The sequence below is a fragment of the Gopherus flavomarginatus genome, chromosome 14 (genome assembly GCF_025201925.1).
Source record: "Gopherus flavomarginatus isolate rGopFla2 chromosome 14, rGopFla2.mat.asm, whole genome shotgun sequence".
In the NCBI taxonomy this organism is placed as follows: domain Eukaryota; kingdom Metazoa; phylum Chordata; order Testudines; family Testudinidae; genus Gopherus; species Gopherus flavomarginatus.
In genome coordinates, this window is record NC_066630.1 from 5004053 (window position 1) to 5026562 (window position 22510).

At 42.8% G+C, this 22510-nt stretch overlaps 1 protein-coding gene across 6 annotated transcripts in view; it reads right to left on the reverse strand.

Moving 5' to 3' along the window:
• The window catches only part of ZC3H18 (zinc finger CCCH-type containing 18), a 67762-nt gene that overhangs the window by 37075 nt on the left and 8177 nt on the right, over window positions 1–22510 (reverse strand). For 4 of the 6 annotated variants that reach the window (XM_050922599.1, XM_050922598.1, XM_050922596.1 and 1 more), the window contains exons 2-9: window positions 21249–21853; window positions 16213–16297; window positions 7869–8017; window positions 7478–7570; window positions 6523–6680; window positions 4510–4542; window positions 1706–1832; window positions 41–339 (exon numbers count right to left, since the gene is read on the reverse strand). In XM_050922599.1, coding sequence (XP_050778556.1) covers window positions 41–339; window positions 1706–1832; window positions 4510–4542; window positions 6523–6680; window positions 7478–7570; window positions 7869–8017; window positions 16213–16297; window positions 21249–21839 — 1535 coding nt within the window. In that variant the 5' untranslated portion in view covers window positions 21840–21853. Of the gene's footprint in view, window positions 1–40; window positions 340–1705; window positions 1833–4509; window positions 4543–6522; window positions 6681–7477; window positions 7571–7868; window positions 8018–16212; window positions 16298–21248; window positions 21857–22510 lie in introns of all 6 variants that reach the window. The other 2 variants (XM_050922597.1, XM_050922595.1) reach the window with 2 other exon arrangements.

A 22510-nucleotide genomic window follows, 5' to 3' on the forward strand; every position in this document is an offset into this window, starting at 1 on the left:
AGTACCAAACAAAACCAAGCATCAATAAAGGAGCACATACCTTGGTGGCTGCGGTGACCTAGGTTTTGGTTTTTCTTTTTCCTTTTCACGTTCCCTCTCTCTGTCCCGGTCTCGATCTCTGTCCCGGTCTCTGTGCTGTCTGTCTTTTTCATCTCTCTTCACTCGCTCCCTCTCTCTCTCCCACTCTTCTTTCCTTCGCTGGCGTTCCTTGTCACGCTCCCGTTCCCTCTCGCGTTCTCTCTCTCTCTGTCGTCGCTCCCGCTCCCGTTCTCTCTCTCGTTCCCGCTCCCGTTCCCGCTGTCGGTTCTCTCTTTCCCTTTCCCGTTCTCTCTCTCTTTCCTTGTATAAATAAAACAAAACAAGACAAGACGCGTTTACATCACTTCCATGGTTATACCTCCTCACTAACGAAAGTGTGAGGTTTTAAAGTTTCAAATTGGAAACAATTATACTAGCTCGCCAAAAATCAGCAGGGCATCAGGGGAACAATTGGAGTTTGTGTTTGCCATAATGTTTCAAAATTACTTAGGAGCTGTATAAAGACATAAAACACAGCATCAGGTTCATTTAACTTCACCAAAGGCAACAGAGCCATCAATGATGAACATGGACAATTATCTAGGCGGCTTCCCTTGAGAAGAAAGTAATAGGTATGTGGCTGTTCACCTATCTTAGGGAGAAGGTCACACTGCCACACACTGCTACTTTGACCCATTAGCAATTCCTGAATTTTGCAAATGAGCATAATACAAAAAAAATCAGATGACACAGTACCAAAAATGCACTAAGGACTAGCCAATTTTGTAATCTGAACATCACAGAACTCTTAAAGTGTTATTTAAGTTTACAGGAAAAAAACAGCTACTGCTATTCTTCTGTATAACAAATACAGTTGAAAATCTTAGCATCGGGCAAAATTAGTTCTCATTACCAATGTGTCCCAAGGCACTACAGTCTGTGACCTGGCAACAGGTGCCAATATAGCCTTGGGAATATGGAATGGAAATACGAATGTTTTCAATGAAAACACTCTGACCTTTCATTCTATAAGCAAGTGGGTTGCAACAACGTAATAAGGAGATTCCCCCTGGATTCTAGTGGCAGACCAGTCAAAGCTGCTGCCTCCCTCATCTCAATGCAAAGTGACCACTGTACGCAAAGCCCAATTATCGTAATGGGTATTACATTTCTTAAATACCCATTTATCCTGGTGAGAGTCTACTTGTGTACATAACACACATGCCCAAATCCATCCGTCTCTTTCTGTCCCAGCGGACAATGCTCATGTAGACTGGTCTTCATTCAAATCACTCCTTTAGACTCACTTCTTTGCAAGGTCCCCAAGCACTACCTCCATCTGTCATATGCCTTCTCCACCCCCAGAGGTAAGTGACAAACTAACTCCTTCAGCTGGGTTGTGCCACTAAGTTCTTCTGCCTTATCTAAAAGACAGAGCGTGAACTCAGCAGAACAGGGCCAGTATATTTGTCTTGTTCAGTGCTCTGCACATTACCAGAACTTAAATAAATAAATAATGATTGAATCGTTTTAGAGATTAGGGAAAAGTGTTGTCTACACAGTCTGCCAAAAGAGAGAAAAAAAAAATCTAATGCCAATATATGTCTTATATGGTAATTGAAAACAAATGTATGTGAAGGACCTGGAGGAAGAGAGAGTGCAAAGTTTAGGAAAGGGTGCATGTTACCTTACTTACTCTGTAGTTACGATATGGGTCTGGATCTGTGTATTGCACCCTAAAGTTCTCATATTGTCCACCACGCCAGAACCGTTCTATTTCATAATCATAATAGGGATCTGTATAGGAATCAAGCCTATATTGAGAAAGGGGAGACGATTAAACAAGTAAATATCATTTGCACGTTAGGAAAATTGTTGCATTTATAAATGAAAATGCTAAGCATATTGACAGGGAAAAATATTCAGAGATTAATTACTGTATAAAATGGTTCACATACGTATCTGGGGAGAGGTTCAGAAAGCCTCTAACTATTACAATAATACAAAACTTAGAAAAGCACGTTCTCAAAATTCTGCTCTCAGTTCAACTGAGGTGAATCTAGAGTAAACTTCATTTGATTTCTACAGAGGCTACTTCATATATATTTATGTTGGTGTAACAGAGCACAATTCCCCCCCATCCATTTAGAGTTCAGCATATTTTCTCCCCAGTGCACAAGTGCAGCTCCCATCAAGGGAGGTTACCCATGGACCTGGAAAGTAGGACAGACCCTGGAGTCTCCTGCTGCTGTGTCCGCAGAGGTGATGTGTATATGACACTTGTGAATGTACCAGGAACAAGCATGTTGGCAGAGCTTTCTAGTGAGAGAAAAATATGCCACATGCAGACACTTTCCTTATGGGGCAAAGAGTCTAAAAGCCACCGTCCTCTAGTATGCAAAGCTTCCTCTGTTAGAACAGCTTTACTAATACTATTTGGTATCTTTATGGCATGTACCCAATAACAACTAATCCTTGCAAATTAGATGGCAGATAGTAAGTATTATACTCATGTTACAGATGAGAAAATGGGTACCGAGTTTACTCCAGGGGGAATTCTGCACCACCGTGTACGCACAGAATTCATGTTCCCCCGCAAATTCTTTTTTCTTTTTAGAAAACACATTCTGACGGGGAGGTGCTGCAATTACACCTTTCACATACCAGGGGCTGCTGTTGCACCAGAAGAGGGCAGCTTACTCAGGGCCAGAGCAGCCAGCCATGGAGCAAGAGGAAGAGAGGCTGCTTTCCTCACGGTACCCTGTCTGCAAGACCAGATGAGGTGGCAAAGGATATGATGCGGGGAGAGGGAAGACGGACAGCACAGGGCACACGGGGCTGCTGGAGGTCATAGAGACAGGAGTTCAGAAGAGAGTAGGGGAGATGGATTGGGGCAGGGGCACAGGAGTTAATGGGGTGACAGGGATTGAACAGGAGTGGGGGTGCATGGTCACATAGTAAAAGGGGGGGAGAGGAGTGGCTGAGTGGGAGTGCATGGGAACGGGGCAGATGTGCCTGACTGAATGGGAGAGGCAAGGGGTCAGCATGGGGGAGGCTCCACAACTCCCTAACAACTCCTCCTCCTCCCCCCTGTAGAAAAATACCCCGTTCCATACTTCTCCCAGTCACACCTAACAACCCTCCAGGTTCACTCCCAGACTCCGGCCCAGCAATTACTTCCCTCTCCCTCAACTTCTCTGTTACCCCGACTCCCCCAGCCTTTGCACTGCTTCTGGGGGGTGCAGGAAATGCAGCTCTGTATTGCATTTTAAATGAATTACTACTAAAAGTTCGGTTATAACATGCCTAGTAAGGAATCTATTTGTCAAAAAATATTTCTTGAATCTTTTTTGCTGTTTCAGACATACATGCTGGCAGATATTTCACAATAAATTACAAAAATAATTGAAACGGAAGTGATTAGATTGTGTTATTTTGGCAAATAAGAGATGCAGAATTTTAAAATATTATGCACTGAATTTTAAATTTTTTAGTGCTGAAATCTCCCCCAGCGTAAAGGTTCAAGTAGCTTCCAAGGTCACAGGAGGAAGCGGCAAAGCTAAGATCAGAAATCAAGAGCTCTGTCTTCCAATCCCATACTCAGTTTAGTAGCCCGTACTGAAAAATAGGAAGGGTAACACTACCACCACCACCGACACCCCTCCGTAGAATATAAGTGGCCAAAAAGCTAGGGCAGAGTGAGATCTGAGTGCTATCCTGGAGCCAAGTTATTATATGTATTTATTTCAACATTTCTACATACCTTAAGATTTCCACATTTCTGCTTGAAGATGCTGATGACATTACATGTATATGGAGATACACCTACGTCATAGAACTGGAAGGGACCCTGAAAGGTCATTGAGTCCAGACCCCTGCCTTCACTAGCAGGACCAAGTACTGATTTTGCCCCAGATCCCTAAGTGCCCCCCTCAAGCATTGAACTCACAAACCTGGGTTTAGCAGGCCAATGCTCAAACCACTGAGCTATCGCTCCCCCCCAAACTTGTAATACAGCTCCAAATTACAGGTACCAAGTACTGAATTCAGTTCTAGATTCTTGCACCACTAGCAGAGAACAGAGTCAGTGACTCATGGTTTTCAGGTACAAAAACAGAAAGGTATTTTAAACTATATCAAAGGAGAAATTGACTTTTCAACCCAGCCCCACCCCAATGTTCTCCACTCCCTTCCCTGTAAGGTATTTATGTAAATTTGTATTTATAGAAACATACACCACTGTTTTGCCTTCTAGGTGTATTTATAAAATTAAGAATATAACTTCAAATTTTATAATCTGCTACCAACAACTGGTAGCATCCAAAAATAAAAATATATACAAACAATTGATCAGCTGCAGCCAACTTTGTGACAATTGTCTGTAGCCTAATAAATTTGAAAAAGTGAAACAGAAAAAAATTAAGGGAACATTTTCATTTTCTTACAGAAAATGTTGGGACAGTACTGAAATCAGAAAAAAAAACTACTTACCCATAGTTAACATTTTCTTTGACGTCCACCTCCCTATAATTTTTTAAAAGAGAAAAAATTCATGAACTATTTAGCCATCTTTGTATGTCACAAAACAATCAAGCTATCAACGTTATGATCTAAATATTCAATACTTAGGACGTGCTGCAATATGTTACTTGGCTCTTGCAATGATTAAGGGCTTACAAATTGCTGACATTTTCCAGCTTAAATTTAGCGGCTCAACATACAAAGCTTGCTAAGAAGAAAAAGTTATTTCCTATATCAATCTGGTTACACAGAAGTGTTCCTCTGGAATTTCCTGAATGAATTGGATGATCACTTTTTCAGGATTCAATTCACACTAGATTTATAAATTCTGTTCAACTTTGCTGCACACAAGTAAAAGGTTAAACTGACTATGTTTAAGGAGAGTACAGGTGCCTAGCAAAATGGGGCACTTGATGGAATCTCTGCTGAGTACTACTGCAATACTGTAAAACAACAACCTGAATACTTGTAGATTTAAGAAGACAGGTTTTACACATGTTAAAACCCAGTTATCAATCCAGGCTTTGTCTACTTAGATATTTAAGAATCTGTAATACCTGCATTTTAGTAACCTGTTAGTAATATTAGGGACATGTACTGGTTAAGTGGGAAAGTTTTCCAGAATCAAATAGGGGGGCATGGATTAGTGTTCATGTTGTGCTCCCCATCAGTACACGTCCCGGGCCAGGGAAGCTAACGATCCAACCAGCGGACCAAATTTGGTTTTGAATCCTGGTCACATGCCACTTGAGGAACGTTGCAGATATGCTAAGGTGAGAATCAAATAAAACCAGGTTACAGAATGACTGATGTTAGCTTTTACTGTATATAGGGAGTTACTGTTCTGCAACTACCTACAGAATTGGGTGCACGGTCCCTCTCATAGTAAAAATGTGGAAAAGGAATTATGTTTAATTCCAGGGCAAATCTGCACCTACCAACCACTTTTAATTGCCCCTCTAATGTTTTCATTTCCTCCACAGTCAAACTAGCTGGGACCAAGTCTTGGCAAATGCATGCTTATACAGTGAGCAGGAGTGAGTGAGAGTGAGAGAGAGAGAGTGTGTACACACACACACACACACACACCAGGGCTTACCCTTTAGTTCCTGAAGAACTTATGCGTTTTTTAAAATGATTTTCTAGCCCATATGACTTCAAAAAAAAAACAGAAAACCAACTCCTAAAGGTGACTGGTGTCATATTGCCTGCTGGAGTCTACAGCCAGCCAGCCACTCTAGAGAGCCATGAACTGCTTCCAGTCCCCAAAGCAGGGTGCTGACTGATGCTTCCATCACTCCCACTTAGTTTTACCTCACAAAAATCCTCCAGGTATGATGTTTTAGACATTTTTCATTGCTCAGAATCTTCCCAATCTGCAAGTCCTGACTACACGTAGGTTAAGTCTTCTGGTTGGTGACCTATCAAATGATTAATCAAGGGCTGGCTAAGATGTCAGAGGCTAATCTAGTGCCATGCCAACCGTGATTGTTGCCCTTAGACGAACAGTGTAAGCATTAACCGAGTCAAGATGGTGTCACTGCTGCTTTGATGATGCAGGGTATTGGTGTGTGTACACACACAATATTAAATTTTTTAGTGTATGCCTGAGTTGTGTAAATACCAAAGGAACACAAATCACTAGCCCAAACTAACTAAATGCAGTACGCAACTAGACAATCAAATTGGCACACTAGGCTCTGAAGAAACAAGAGCAAAGTACTCTGAAGGAATAAAGCTAAAAAAGCATAGAAAGAAAACTGGTTTTGAATTAGGACCAACTGAGGCATGCCAAGTAACAGTGGTGCCTATGGCTTTTGCTGGCGTGCTTCTGATGTTGCTACATAAATGTGGCTAATTTTCGGAGGGCTGTGTATTTCTACACAACTGGAGCGAAAGGTTAACTGCAAACAGACATGTGGGGATTCCTTCCCACTCATCCACCCCAAAAAGCAAGGACGTAAGCACAAAGCCACATCTTACGCTGAATCGCGGACATCTCTAGTGATGCGATAATTCCAGTCCCGAAAAAATTCATTTTCTTTGTCGAATTCACGTTCATCTTCTCCAATGGTCACCGTAAACCGCTTCTCCTCAAAATCAGGCTCTTGTTCTTTTCTCATTGTTGCCTTTTTTAATACCTGTCACAAGGCATAATAAAAGGCTTTTTAAGGAAGCAATAAGTTTGAGACATGGAGGGCAAAGTTCAGCTTACTAATGGCACATCAACCCTAGTGAGGGACCTGCTTCCTAATTAATCTGTCCCTCTCCTGTTCAATTCTCACGAACATTTAGGGTTTGGATACCTACTTGAAACAAAACATATAATATTTCCCTATCCTGTTAGCTCACAAAGAGGAATCAGACAGCCAAATTGGTGGGATCACTAAAAGGCTCTCAAGAAAGTTAAACCCACATCTTCGTAGCTGAACAAAACGGGGTTTACCCTGCAAGCACCACAGGAAACAGCAGAGAGGAGATGGCACACTGTACCAGCTTGAAAACAGTTCTGCTGTATTGGCAAGTTAAATATGGTGTCCTTTGCCCTGCTCAGGAGCGATCTCCATTGGCTAGTGCTGATGGGAAAAAGAGAGCTGGAAACCAGCTCTTTGACCAAAGGATTGCCATGTTATATAACACGAAGGTGACTGTTGGGTTAAACACACAAAATAGACTCCCCCAAAGAAAAAAGGATGAAGTTACACATCCCCCAAGAGGTTCAAGGTTAGTATCACAGAAACATCTTACAAATCAGACCAAAAGTAGTGGCTATGCCCTCTGACTCTTCTTAATTGTCTCCACCGAGCAGAGAGAAGAGACAACTGAAAGACTGAAAGTCACTCCCAGAGGCTTTGACTATATTATCCTTCTGCCACCAATGATACACATAGGCTGACTGAGTGAAAGACGTTAGCATATTTCTTAAAGAACACTTTACCTCTTTAGCATGCCGGAGTCCTCTCTCCCAGGCACTTTCTGTTGGAGGGTCTGGAGGGGGTGGGGGCAAAATTTCATCAACTACAGGCGCACCCTGTTAGAAAAATGAGAAGGAAAGGGGAAGAGACACAGGCTGATACAGGCCGAAAATTGTGCTTTGTGAAGGTTTGTGACTATCCAGGCGAAACATCAGTAGGGCACTTTGAAAGTTATTGCCATTTACTAGAGGTTGTAAAAAGCGCCTTCTTAAAATTTATGCATCCCAGAAGAACATTTGATCTTGCTAAGTTAACGGCTCAAATTAAACAAATCCTTCACCACCTGCAATGCATCTGCAGATCTAAACAAGCAAAAAACACAGAAGCTGCAAATGCAAACTGATGTTTTCATACCCAGGGGTTTGCTGGCATCAGTGGGTGAGGGCCAATGGGAGGAGCACCGTTGGGTGAGAAAGGGTCTGGTTTTGAGATCAAGGAGTAGTTCCCTTTGTCGTTCACACCAGGATGGATAAACCTACAGTTCATTCCCCACGTACAGTGACCTGTGAAAAAGCACAGAAATCTCATTAAAATACTGCACAGAACAGTCAAACACCTGGAAGCTCTGGTATCTTGTTCAGCTCCAGAACTATCTGAAGTCTTCCAGGAGAGAGCATCTCTGATTTTCAGAGACATGACCTTTCTGCTTCCCACCTTGGTTCACAGTCACTTATTGTCAGGGCACCCAGCAAAGCCTTTTTGCCTGGGCTTTCCCTGAGAGATGAATTCACTTGGGATCACGGGTGAGCAAAAACCCGAGACACTTACTCTGGTAGGGTGGGAGGGCTGTTTATGTGGGTAGTGATCCAGAGTGTTTTAGAAGTGCAAAGTGCTTAGAGCATAGTTAGGAACTTTTATAGCTCAAAACTAAATAACCCAGCAAGAAGTTTAAAGGCATCAGTCTGAGTTACATACACAGGCCGGTGGTGGGGAAGAAAAATATAATCCAAGCTCCTCTAATAGCTCATTCTGCACGGGAGCAGGAGAAACATTCTAAGGGGGCCGGAGACAAAGTTTAACATCAGCTCCCCTGAAAGTCCACCTATGATGCTGCAGTGGGTTAGCTGAAGTTATCGTACCCATGGGGAATTCAGGTGTTTGTAATGGGATATGGATATGGCCTAGTTCCAGGTCTGAATTTAGCTCAGGTTAGTAGGTAACAGAACTTGTTTTTCCTTTTAGCTCCTCACATAAAATCATTTGATGGTCCTTCAGTAGAGATCCTGACAGGTGTCTGTGTCACACAACCATCACTATAACTGCAGCCTTGATTGGCAGCCTCAGCATTAGCGATGAAAAGTTAACGGGACACAGAAATTTAACCACCTTCTCATGCCTAAAGGTGGTCCCTCCAAGTCAAGGTGGGGAGATATTGGCAGGACAACACACAAAGGAAAGTTACATTGACACTGTCTGTGTTGTATCAATTCTGTGCTAAAGGGGCATTCAGTCTCCAAGGCTGTCCATTGCCAAGGCACTAAGTTAACTGTGAGCTTTTATATGTGATCAAAGATAACACTTAGTCATTTGGTACTTTAATGTTTTCTAAGAGGGTTAGTGTGCCCCCTTCAGGAACTTTATAAAACTGACTTCACTCACTAAGAAAGGATAGTATATTTGAATATTTCCAGTAGGGCTGTCAAGCGATTAACAAAATTGTGATTAACTGCACTGTTAAACAATAATTTAAATATTCTGGATGTTTTCTACATTTTCAAATATACTGATTTCAATTACAACACAAAATACGAAGAAGTGTACAGTGCTCACTTTATATTTCTTTTTTATGACAAGTATTTGCACCAGAAAAAAACAAAAAAGAAACAGTATTTTTCAATTCACCTAGTACAAGTACTATAGTGCAATCTTTTTAGCATGAAAACTGAACTTACAAAAGTAGAATTATGCACGAAACTGCATTCAAAAATAAAACAATGTAAAATTTTAGCGCCTGCGAGTCCACCCAGTCCTACTTCTTGTTCAGCCAATCGCTCAGACAAACAAGTTTGTTTACATCACCTGAAAGTGAGAACAGGCATTCTCATGGCACAGTCGTAGCTGGCATCGCAAGATATTTACGTGCCAGATGTGCTAAAGATTCACATGTTCCTTCACGCTTCACCCACCATTTCAGGGGATGTGTATCTGCTTGATAACAATTCAAAGCAGTGCGGACTGATGCATGTTCACTTTCATTATCTGAGTCAGATGCCACCAGCTGAAGGTTGTTTTTCCTTTTTGGTGGTTCAGGTTCTGTACTTTCCACATTGGAGTGTTGCTCTTTTAAGACTTCTGAAAGCATGCTCCCTACCTTGTCCGTCTCAGATTTTGGAAGGCACTTCAGATTCTTAAACCTTGGGTCGAGTGCTGCAGCTATCTTTAGAAATCTCACATTGGTACCTTCTTTGCGTTTTGTCAAATCTGCAGTGAAAGTGTTCTTAAAATGAAAAACGTGCTGGATCATCATCCAAGACTGCTGTAACATGAAATATATGGCAGAATGCAGGTAAAGAAGAGCAGGGGACATAATTCTCCCCCCAAGTGGTTCAGTCACAAATTTACATAACGCGTTTTACTTTTTTTTTTTTAAAACAAGCGTCATCAGCATGGAAGTATGTCCTCTGGAATGGTGGTCGAAGCATGAAGGGGCATACAAATGTTTAGCATATCTGGCACGTAAATACCTTGCAATGCCAGCTACAAAAGTGCCATGGGAACATCTGTTCTCACTTTCAGATGACACTAAACAAGAAGCAGGCAGCATTATCTCCTGCAAATGTAAACAAACGTGTTTGCCTTAGTGTTTTGTTTTTGAGCGCAGTTATGTAACAAAAAAACCCTTACATTTGTAAGTTACACTTTCATGACAAAGAGATTGCACTACAATAATTGTATGAGGTGAACTGAAAAATACTATTTCTTTTATCATTTTTACAGTGCAAATATTTGTAATAAAAATAATATACATTTTGATTTGACACTGAAGAACCTTGATAGCATCTTCTACTTTAAACCATTCTCTTTTCTTCCAATATTTCAGTCACCATAAGGACAAACGTCAGTCCTACGTGTCCGGTCTTGGTTCTCACGTATCCCCAGCAGACTGCCTAGTTTTCCCTTTACTCCAGCCTCTTCATAAACCTCCCAGATCGCAGCACCTTCTGGTTCCTCCTCTGGCTCCATTCCTCCACCTAGTACAAATCACTGCTCTGGGTACCAGCTACTACTCACTAACAGCACCTCATCCTCCTGCTCACTGCGGAAGCACAAACATGCCACCTGCTTCTTGTAGCCCTCTCGGTCGTAGGTCCACGCCTGGTTTGGCTTCAGCTTCATCACAGAGGCGGAGGTGCCTCAGCTGCCAAAAGCCCCAGCGTGCAGGGCAGACATGGCCCCATGCCGCCCAGTACCCGCCAAGCTCCGCTAGGTCCCGGCAGGGAAGTGTCTCTCACAGGAGTGAGACACCGCTGCCGCCCAGGGAGCCGTGCCATGGCATGGAGCCCGCTCATCCCTTGCCCAGCGGCTCCCCAGCCCCGCTGCTGCCTCCCTCCGCTGCCCAGCTCCGAGCGCCTTCAATTACAAGACAGAAAACAATATCTATAAAAATGTAGAAAAACATCCAAAATATTGCATATATTTAAATTGGTATTAACTGTAATTAAAACTGCGATTAATCACAATTAATTTTTTGAATCACAATTAATTTTTTCTGAGTTAATCGCGTGAGTTAACTGTGATTAATTAATCACCCTAATTTCCAGTAAATGTATAAAGGATTTGAAAGTTGAATGCTGGGACTATTAATAAGAATCTATACAGACCATTTTCTATTTCTTATTCAAATATGTCAAGTGCAAGACTTACGCCTGGCAAGTAAGAGGCTCTTGTGCATGTGGTTGAATGGCTATGAATTAGGTGTTCCACTAGGATGGGTATAAACACACATTATTCCACAGAATTAGTTATATTAATCAAATTGGATGGATGCGGCCACATGACATGACACTTTGCAATTAATTCCTCAGAAAGAGCAGAGACTAGAATTTGAGCATCGGAGGTCCCACAATGATGCTTTTAGCTTGGCTCCTGGAAGGCAATATTTCCATAGATCTCTTGTACTGGGGAAGTCAGAGAGGAAATTAAGGTCACTCAAATAAACGTAAAATCAAAGGAATGTATCTTTGGCAAAAAAGCTTGATGTGATGCAATCTGAATTTTCACGCACTGAGATAAGAGTCTGGTGATTCCAATAATTCTGTGACCCATTGGGATGTAATCTGATTAAACAACACTAAGAATGAAGGAACAAACAACCCCACCCAGGGAAAACTCACCTGGTTCAAACAGAGGAACACACCCCTCCCAGCGATATCACTACCACACTCATGACAGGAAACAAACAATTAAACACAGGAAGCCATTCAATAACACAGGAGAGCTACACTCAATGCTCAGCTCTTGGAAAAATCCCAAACAAATCCCTGTGTCATCTTTTTTCAACACATCAGTGAAAGCAAGTCTTCCCACTCCGCCCTTTCTGGCTTTATTTTAGTTAGTTTATTTCATTTACCATTTCTACTAAAACAAAAGCATTTGGGTGAACACAACTTAGATGGGAAGTTGAAGGAACTAAGTCTAATATCGTCCATATTAAATTCTCTTATAAACAAGACTTTACAAAACCAAGTCTCCACATCTTTTGAAGAAATTCCATGGAAACAGATTTTAGTTTTTAAACATTCCTCCGCAGTCTTTGCAACAATGTGCTAGCATATGAAACCGTGAAAGTGAAACTGCTTAGTTTATTTCCAATGGTCAAGATGGAGAAAATGCAAAAAAGCAAGCAGAAAGCACAAACAAGTTAGTTTTTAAACCTTTGTTTTACTAATCTCAGGTGTTGTGTGTAATGAAGGCAAGAAAATGTGTTACTTAAAAATATGGGTTTTCACTCAATAGCACTCCTCTTTAAACCCAGTCCATAAAGACCCAAGTAAGTAAAATCCATTTATTCATGTCTGAATATTGGTGACATTGGGTATGTTTACACTACGGGATTATTCCGATTTTACATAAACCAGTTTTGTAAAACAGATTGTATAAAGTTGAATGCACGTGGCCACACTAAGCACATTAATTCGGCGGTGTGCATCCATGTACCGCTGTCCAGAGCGGTCACAGTGGTGCACTGTGGGATACCGCCCAGAGGCCAATACCATCTATTTGCAGCCACACTAACCCTAATCCGATATGGTAATACCGATTTCAGCGCTACTCCTCTCATTGGGGAGGAGTACAGAAACTAGTTTAAAGAGCCCTTTATATCAATATAAAGGGCCTCGTTGTGTGGACGGGTGCGGCGTTAAATCGATTTAAAACTGCTAAAATCGGTATAAACGCGTAGTGTAGACCAGGCCATTATAGCAGAGTTTTTGGACGCTTTCAATCTACAGCTAACTTTGAACATTCAGCGGCTGACCTCCAACTGATCTGCCACAAATCATTTATCCATCCAGTCGCTGGTCGTCCTCTACTACGATGACCTGACACTTTTGAGGTTACATTCACTTCACCAACGTGCATAAGATTGTGCCTATTGATTTCTGACAGTAGGGTCTGCTTGTCTCCAATAATATTTCTAACATATGCATGTGTCTTTTTTTTTCCCCCACATCCAGGAGATATGCACAAGGTTTTGCCAGCACCACATCTCAAAGGCTTGAATTTTCTTCTTGTCAGCAGCATTAGTTTCCCACAATTCACATCCATAAGTCACTACGGAAAAAATTAAATTAAATATTGAGATGCCACAGTGTTTCCAAACTTTTGTAAGGGAGGCCATTACGGATGAGCCATTCCTAGTCATATTCTGATTTCTTTGGAACAGCCTCCTTGGTTGGTATGTATGAGTCCAGATAATTACTCTACTGCTTCTACAACTTGACGTAATTGTACTGCCCGAGTATTCTGTTTTTGTTAATCATGTCAATGTGCACGCATTTCATTTTCACTTCATTCAGGGTTAGTCCATAGTAAAACAGACTCCAACAGCTGTTGCCTTCCCTCAGTGGCTGTAGCAAAGAGCATTGAGTCATCAGCTGAGACTGGTTAAGAGGTGTCTGCTAATGAAATCCCAGCTCCTTCCACTTTGTCAAAACCTTCCAGGGCATGTCTTGTAACTAATTCTGCATACATGTTGAAAAGGTTTGGGGACAGAATACGCCCTTGTCTCACCCAGTGGATAACCAGTCACTATTACCTGCTGCTGTTTGCACTGTGGTCTGTTATTGACAGTGGAGACTTGCAGTGAGTTCACTGAGATGTTTTGGAATCCCCATGTCTGCCAGTATCCTCCAAAGAGTCATGTCAGAAGGTGTCAACGCTTTTGAGTAGTCAATGAAACACATGATCAACAGGTGATTAAACTCCTTGCATTTTTCAATGATGTAATGGCTAAGAACTTAAGAATGGCCACACTGGGTCAGACCAAAGGTCCATCTAGCCCTGTATCCTGTCTTCCGACAGCAGCCAATGCCAGGTGCCCCAGAGGGAATGAACAGAACAGGGAATCATCAAGTGATCCTCATCCCATGTCATCCAGTACCAGATTCTGGCAAACAGAGGCTAAGGACACCATCCCTGCCCATCCTGGCTAATAGCCATTGATGGACCTATCCTCCATGAACTTATCTAGTTCTTTTTGAATCCTGTTATATCTTGGCCTTCACAACATCTTCTGGCAAAGAGTTCCACAGACTGTGCGCTGTATTAAAAAATATTTCCTTTTGTTTTAAGCCTGCTGCCTATTAATTTCATTTGGTGACCCCTTCTTCTTGTGGTACGAGAGGAAGTAACACTTCCTTATTTTCTTTCTCCACACCAGTCATGATTTTATAGACCTCTATCATATCCCCCCTTAGTGGTCTATTTTCCAAGCTGAAAAGTCCCAGTCTTATTAAATCACCCCTCGTAAGGAAGCTGCTCCTTTTTGTTGTCCTTTTCTGAACTTTTCCCAATTCTAATACATCATTTTTGAAATGGGGCGACCACATCTGCACGCAGTATTCAAGATGTGGGCGTACCATGGATTTATACAGAGGCAACATGATATTTTCTGTTTTATTATCTATCCCTTTCTTAATGATTCCCAACACTTATCTTTTGTGACTGCCGTGGCACACTGAGTGGATGTTTTCAGAGAACTAGCCACAGTGACTCCAAGATCTCTTTCTTGAGTGGGAATTTAGATCCCATCTAATTTGGACCCTATCCCTACCATTTTATATGTGATGCTTGTGACCTGATCACGTGCCTCTTCCCTCTCTGAAACCGGCTTGTTATGGTGGTTTCTGTTTCTATCCTTCCTTCATGCAATCCTGGATTACGCAGAGCAGAATTTCGCTCATGTGCAATAATAGGGAGATAATATGACTGTTACTACACTCCGTTATGTCTCCTTTCTCTGATACAGGCAGAAGGATTTCATTCGTCCAGCCATCAGGTCAGTTCTAATCATCCATACATCACTGCAAATTTTCAACATGACATCAATATGCGGTCATCATTCACTTTTAACATTTACCAGGCTTTTTTTTTTTTTTTTTTTAATATATATAATAGCATGCACCACTTCCTGTTGCAGGATTAATGGCTCCCGCTCCACAGACTCCTTTCTGCGGTCTTGTATTTTAAGTGGCTCTGATGAGGCATACAGATTGTCACAGTAATCCCTCCACCGGCATGTAGTGTCATCACCTTCAGTGAGGACTCTGCCATTATGATCTGTTATCATGAAGACCATAAAGACCTAAAACTTCATTAATCCAGATTATATTGTATCATATACTTCAATAGGTCTCACATTTTTGATTTTCTATACTGAGGGGAAAAGTTTCTCTTCCCAACCATACTAGTAGCCTACTCAGTGTGAATCCAGTGTTCTGTAATAAAAGGAAAACTACCATTCCTCACCTAATCAATCAGTCCTGATGCTACGTCTGACTTTAACACTGTGCTTCTTTGGAACTCTTTACGGACAGTTTCTAAAAATGTTCTGCATTTCAGAACAGCACATTTACATACAACTCATTGCTTGGTAGAAATGGCAGACGCTATTCATTAAATGCAATACCGAGCAGATCAGTGCTGGTGGAGCTGAGAGGAAAGGAACATGACACACCAAGTTAACATTTACAGGGAAATGCAACTTTATTTCTAGCCTTGTCTTCAATAAAAGATATTTCAATAAATGTCTCTCAAAGGAAGAAGGGGAATCTTATTGTTTGAGATTTACAGACGTAACCTGGATATTGGGCTGCAGGGAACAATTCTACCCTGGCAGGCCATGAACTAGACAAGAACGAATGAGTATTTTCCATCTCTAATTTGTACAATGTAATATTTTTAAAACATTTGAAGCAATATTTGATTATTAAGAGGACGTCTGAAGAAATTTTTATTTCAAGGTGCGGTAAGTCATCCTTTATTTGAGGCATTCTGCACTTCAGAAAGAACAATTTTTACATATTTTACATGTTGGCCCTGTGCACAATCAGCACTTGGCCACCATGGAAAAGAAATGTGATATGAGTGATGTCTGGGACAGCATGCCTCATGTGATTGGTAGTCCAACAGTTACACTACTGAACAAGAGAAGCCACAGAGTGCTCAATTCACTCCCTCTGCTGCAGCATATTGTTACCTTTCATGAAGAATCGGCAGGTGGGACGTGGCCTCACTTTCCTATCACTGGGGTCTTTAACTTCTCCCTCTTCCAGATCATCATCCTGCAAGGCACAGAAGGACAGATGCTTAAGAGAGTCAAGTCATCATGAAAACCACAAACTCTTTCACAGTAAAATCAAAGCCAGCAACTCCACAGTTACAGGGAATGTGTGTCCCGGGGCAACTGGGAACATAACAGTGTGATACGCATTGTGGACCTTCCTGTGCCTAAGAAAGGGTAGGGAGGGTATTAATTCTAGTGTTCCAGGGAAGACTGGAAATCCTGCAAGCATCAAGAGCTTCTTAGAATCTGAAGCCTTGTCTAGGGACTAAGTGGCACCCATTTTCCATGTTTTTAAATTGTTTTAGTTAAACTGGGACAAACTCAAGTGGACACTCTGAAATCAACTGAACCGTATCATACTAATTTATCTTGAGTCCCTCCTTTAGTTTATCAATTTAAAAATGCATGTTTAATTACAATGCTGTGACTCTTGTATACAGATCATCCTGAAAGAGTGACTGATGAGGAGAGCTGATACAGATGTTGGGAACCTACATATTAAGTTCTGGAGGACAACTGCTGTGTTCTAACACCCATTTGAATATGCTTCTTTATCGTGTGTAGTGACAGAATCTCATGGCCAGCCTTTCAGGGAGGAAGTTAAATCTGTTGTTTTCATAGTCCCCTGTTGCAGCAGTTAAATCACACTCCCTTCTCCACCATTCCTACCCTTTGATTTTTAAACACTGCTCAGGAGTTCAGCGTCGAGTCATAAAGCAGCATAGCTTGTAATGGAACTCAGCATAAACTGAGAGCCATGATGCAGCACAGGGAGAACCTTAGAAAGATGGAGTGCATAGAGACTCTCCAAGTTGCCTTCAGGATTAGTCATCCTGGAAGATTAGACATCCAAATATGATTTATGAAAATGTATATCCACAGAATAAAACAAGTGTAGCTTCACAGAGCAGGCCTTGCTTTTGTTCCCAAAGGAAACCCTTTTGGAAAAAGCTTTTAGCCACTTGGATTTGTCAGGTCAAAGGGAGGTTTTTTTAAAAGGGGTCCAGTGGAGAGAAAACATATGTGACAAGTGACATCAAAGGCACTAGGGGCCAGAATGACAGCTGTTCGGACTAAGGGTATGCGTACAATGCAGCTGGCAGAGTGCTTCCCAGCTTGGACAGATGGACATGTGCTAGCTCTCCTCAAGGTTGCATGCTAAATATAGCAGCATAGCCAGCAATTGCATTGGCAATGGCTCAGGCTAGCCACCTGCCCACTAACACGTCTGGACATCCTGGGTACGTTCTCCAGCAACAAGCCCAAGTTGCTGCCCACGCGACCCCTGGCTACACTGCTATTTTTAGCATGCTAGCTGAAGCAGAGCTAGTGTGTCTCTGTCTACCCATTCTGGGAAACACACTCCCAGATGCAGTGTAGATGTACCCAACAAGGTGTTGGAACCTTACCTTGCCCTCTCAGCTTCTCTACCTCAAAGAGATGCAAATATTGCCATACTGTGGAACACATCTTAACAGAGAAAGTGTCTTGTGGATACCTTCCCTCTCACTGACAGTCATGACATCCCTGTAGCAACTACAGTGATTACATCCATGGAAAAGTTATATGAGGAAAGCGTTTTATGTATTTTTAGCAATGTAACAGCTGGAAAGCAGAAGAAATGTCCACTTGGCTCTGGATAACCCACCTCTCTTTCACTCTATTCCTTCTGAGATTCTCTCGGGCCAGAGCTCCTTTTTTAAAATGCCTACAGATAGTGTATATGTTTAAATCTTGTGCTAGCTTTTCTTCCCCATCAAGCTAAAAATGTCCACAAACAGCATAAATTGCAGACAAATTAACATCCCCCCCAGAAAAGATGGGTCTTGCATTCAACATAATGTGAATGGAATAGCCAGCTTAACGCAGCTCTTTTCACTAGAACTGTGCGAAATCTTTGCAAATCTGGTGCTTGAACAAAAGAGAAAGTATTTAATTCGGCGTGGTCTAACAAGAATCAGACAGCTGGGATCCCCATTATAAGCTAATATATGAAAGCCATTCAGAGTGCAAATTCATCTTGCATATTAGTGTGGACAGCGTTCTCAGGAATCCCTAGCAATCGGGAGGAACGCTTTAGAACTGTATCAAGCTGCGTGTTAAAAGTTATTCTGAAATGATTTTAGGGATCCAGTAAATTTAATTGCCTGGGTTCTCACACCACAAGGGTTTCAGGTAGTATAGAACACAGAAATGTCTAACTTAGGGGTGGGAAATAATTTTCGCAGGAGGCCAAGCCACAAATTTTGATAAGTCATCATGGGCCGTCCATTTCTACTATATTAATGGAGGGAGTCTGGGAGGGAGCTTGGGTGCAGAAGGGGGCTCTGACCTGGGGCAGATGGTTGGGGTGCGGGAGAGGGTGTGGGGTCTGGGAGGGAGTTTGGTGGAGGAGGGGGCTCTGGGCTGGGGTTGAGAATTGGGATGCAGGAGGGGGTATGACCGGGAGGGGCTTACCACAGGCAGCTCCCGGCCAGCAGCGCAGCAGGGCTCAGGCAGGCTGCCTGCATGCTGTAGCCCCACGCTGCTCCTGGAAGCAGCTATGGCTGGCTGCTGCTGGCACATCTCTGCGCGTCCCTTGGGCGGAGGACAGCAGTGGGTCTCGGTGCACTGCCCGCGTTCACAAGTACCACCCCCGCAGTTCCCATTGGCCGGTTTCCACCAGAGGCACTCAGAGACATGCTAACAGCAGTCGTCTACTTCCAGGAGCAGAACAAGGTCACAGCAGGTAGGCAGCCTGCCCAAGCGCCCCGCTATGCCACAGGGGCAAAGAGCCTGGTGGGCCGGACAGAAACGTTAGACGGGCCAGATCTGGCCCATGGGCCGTATTTTGCCCATCCCTGGTTTAACCTGTAGTGAAACTGAGTCAGAACGTTTGAGTCGTTTGAAAATATATAATGAATTTTATCAGATCACCTTCCACAATGAGCAGAACATAAGAGGAAACGTGTGATCCTGACCACTAAGTTAGCCAAAGCACCATGTGATTAAATCAATAAAGAAAATTCAAGATATTTGTCAGAGGATTGCTGACTGGGGTGTGAACCAGACCTTTGGGCTAAGAACTGAGCCATTCAACTGATCAAAACAAAGACAGGTGGTCAATGCAGGAAAGATCAATTCTGTTACTGTATTCTACCCACAAGATTTAGGACTTGAGGTCTTTTTCAAGAAGTTCTAATAAGCTAAATCCTCTGTCATTCACCCAAGTTTCCTGAACATTTTATCATAATGGAGTAGTTCAGCCAGACAGCAATGCATAATTTGCGTTCTACGCTAACTTCAGCTAATTCTGGTCTACTACAATTTCCACTCCGATCTGAACCTCTTTTTCAGAAAATGTCACTGCCAGCTGCAGCCCAACTGAAAAACAAATTGAAATGACAGACTATTATTTTGTACGTCTCCTCCAATTAACTTCCTCTCCCTTAGGGCAGGTCTTCACTATGCGCCGGATCGGCGGGTAGAGAGCTATCTATCGGGGATCGATTTATCGCGTCTCATCTAGACGCGGATAAATTGATCCCCGAATGCGCTCCCCGTTGACTCCAAAACGCCAGCTCGCGAGAGGCGGAAGCGGAGTCGATGGGGAAGCGGCAGCGGTCGACTCACCTGGCCATGAGGACAGCGGCAAGCCGACCTAAGATACGCCGGCTCCAGCTGAAGTTGCATATCTTATGTCAACATCCCCCCACCCAGTGTAGACCAGGGCTTAGTCATCAGTGGAGAACATCCTACTCTTCTACCCTGACATTCTTGCTCTCAGGTTTGGGTAATCTTCCTTGGCTGAGTAGGACTAGAAATGACTCCTTTCTAAACCCATTGCTTCCTTGCTTGATTATCGAGTGGTGCTGCAGTGACAAACTTTCCCTGCCCAGTTGCACCTCATGCATGGGGAACAAGAAATAGAGCCAAGAAATTGCACTTGGGTCTCTGACATAGAGGAATTAATGCTAACCATTCGGCTTTTATATTTTAAGTGCTGTCTTACACTCCCAGTAGTCAGAGTGAAGTATGGCCTAAACACAAGACTGGGAGCCCATAGGAAGGGTTCTGCGTCCCTGATCTGTGGTACTGAGAAAGTCATTTCACCACCAGCTCATTCTTCTCCACTTGTAAAATGGCACTAATATTACACATGGTGACTGCAGAGTGCTGCCACACAGCAATCTGGGCACAAAGTGCTAAGTAAGTGCTATTGACCACAGTTCCTAATGGGATCGCTCACTTTGCCTTTCCGAGCACAAACTCAGATCCATCACCACAGGAAGTGCTCATCACCAAAGCGGCAGACAACAATCTACTTTTATTGTCAGCTCTTTTTGTTATGTTGTTTGTACACTGCCTAGCACAATGGAGTCCTGATCCACGACTAGGGTTTTAAGGCACTATTGCAATACAAACAATAAAATCTATTTTAAACACTTGGGTTTGCCACACATCCCATCCTCAGGAGCCATTATAGCCTGGTAGGTTAACAACATACAAGTGATGGCATAGCTTGTAAGCGCCTAGCATGTGGTTGGCTAACTAGGTGCTGGCATTACCCAAAAGTCCTTGGTGAGCAAAGGTAGAAATCTGAAGCTCTGGAGACCCTGTGCACTGATCAGGACCAAGTTTACTTGAGACATCTTTACAGATGTTGTGCGCAATAAGTTTTTCCAGAGTACACAGCAACTGAAGTCACAGTTATATACACAGCAGGCCTTCCTTTTCAGAAATGTGCATCTCATTTATATGCTGGGGCATAACCTAAGCTCGTGAGGGACAGGCAGTGATGGACAGTTTGAGAGCCTACAGTAGTTAGAGGCCATAAATTAGACAGATGTTCAGGGCACGCCAGCCTAAGAGCCAGCTAATTCTGAATCCAAGGGCAGAACAACAGATTTCCCCACCCCACACAGGCATTGCTGAATTCCCTCCCTTGTCTAAGGATAACTCAAACTTACATCAATTTCGCCATCATCAATTTCTCCATCATCTTCCTCTTTCTTCTTCTCTTTGAGGGGATCCTGGCCATCCTTTTCATCATCGCTTTTACTGTTGGATTTCTTCTCATCCTCAGGTGCATCGTCTCCCTTCTCCTCCTCCTCGTCATCCTCACCCCCGACCTTCTCTGCCTCATCCTCTGGGACAGCAGCACTTGGCTCCTCGGGAACCTCCTCATCGTAGTCCAATTCATGCTCATCCAGCTCCCGAGTGACAGAAGATGCTTCGTCTCCAAGATCAATTGTCCGGTCTTCCTCCTCCTCCTTGTGACACAGGGAGCTCTTCAGCTCCCTGCTCTGCTCATTATTATCAGAGTCCTGAGACTTGGTTTCACTTAAGTGGTCTTCCTCATCTGAGTGGTTCTCCTCTTCACCCTGACTCAGTCCTCTGGCTGCATCCTCCTCTTCCTCTTCCTCCAGAATGTTGCCATGACCCTCTCCATCCAGTTCCCGATCTGAGCCACTCTCTTTCAGGATTTCGTCGTCTGAGAGCTGCTGGTCCTCCTCCTCAGGAGAGCAGGGGTGTTGCTCAGGGCTGTCGGAAACATCCATCAGTACTTGCTAGTCTGCTAAGGGCAAACACAATACATTTAGTATGTGGAACAAAAACCTTGCCCTCACTCACTGTATAAAATACAGGGATACAGTTGGTATCTTTCTACTGGAGGAGGTGTTGCCTGAATGCATGGTCAGGGCTTACCTCAATATCTTAGCAGAGAAGAGCTATACATATTGGCCAGAGCAAAGACAAAACAAGAACTGCACGTATGTGTGGCTGGTTTAGATTATTAAGAAACTTTTAATAAAGTTAAATTTAGAATGAAAAATGATGTCTAAGCACCACCCTCTCTACATAGTAATACTGTATCTAAAATATCTTGAAGTAAACATTTCAATATCAAATATATCCATGTGCTGCATCATGTCTTTTCTTGTAAGTTCAATATGAACATTTCACAATTAGGTCTCTCTTTATAATAGAAGAGATAAAGTACAGTAATGACAAGAGGCAAGGCAGAAGGTATTTCAGAAGTAATACAGCAAACGCATTTGTGTTCCACAAAGGAGAAGGCTGACTTTATAGGGGACTGGATGGCCCAGGGAACTGGTAATGAGGTACAGATCTTCTGACCTCCAGGTAAAGTTGTTACCATTTGATAGCTATTTGGTACTCTGTGCAGATACCTTAACCCTGAGAACAAAGTACGTATCACCAGACACAC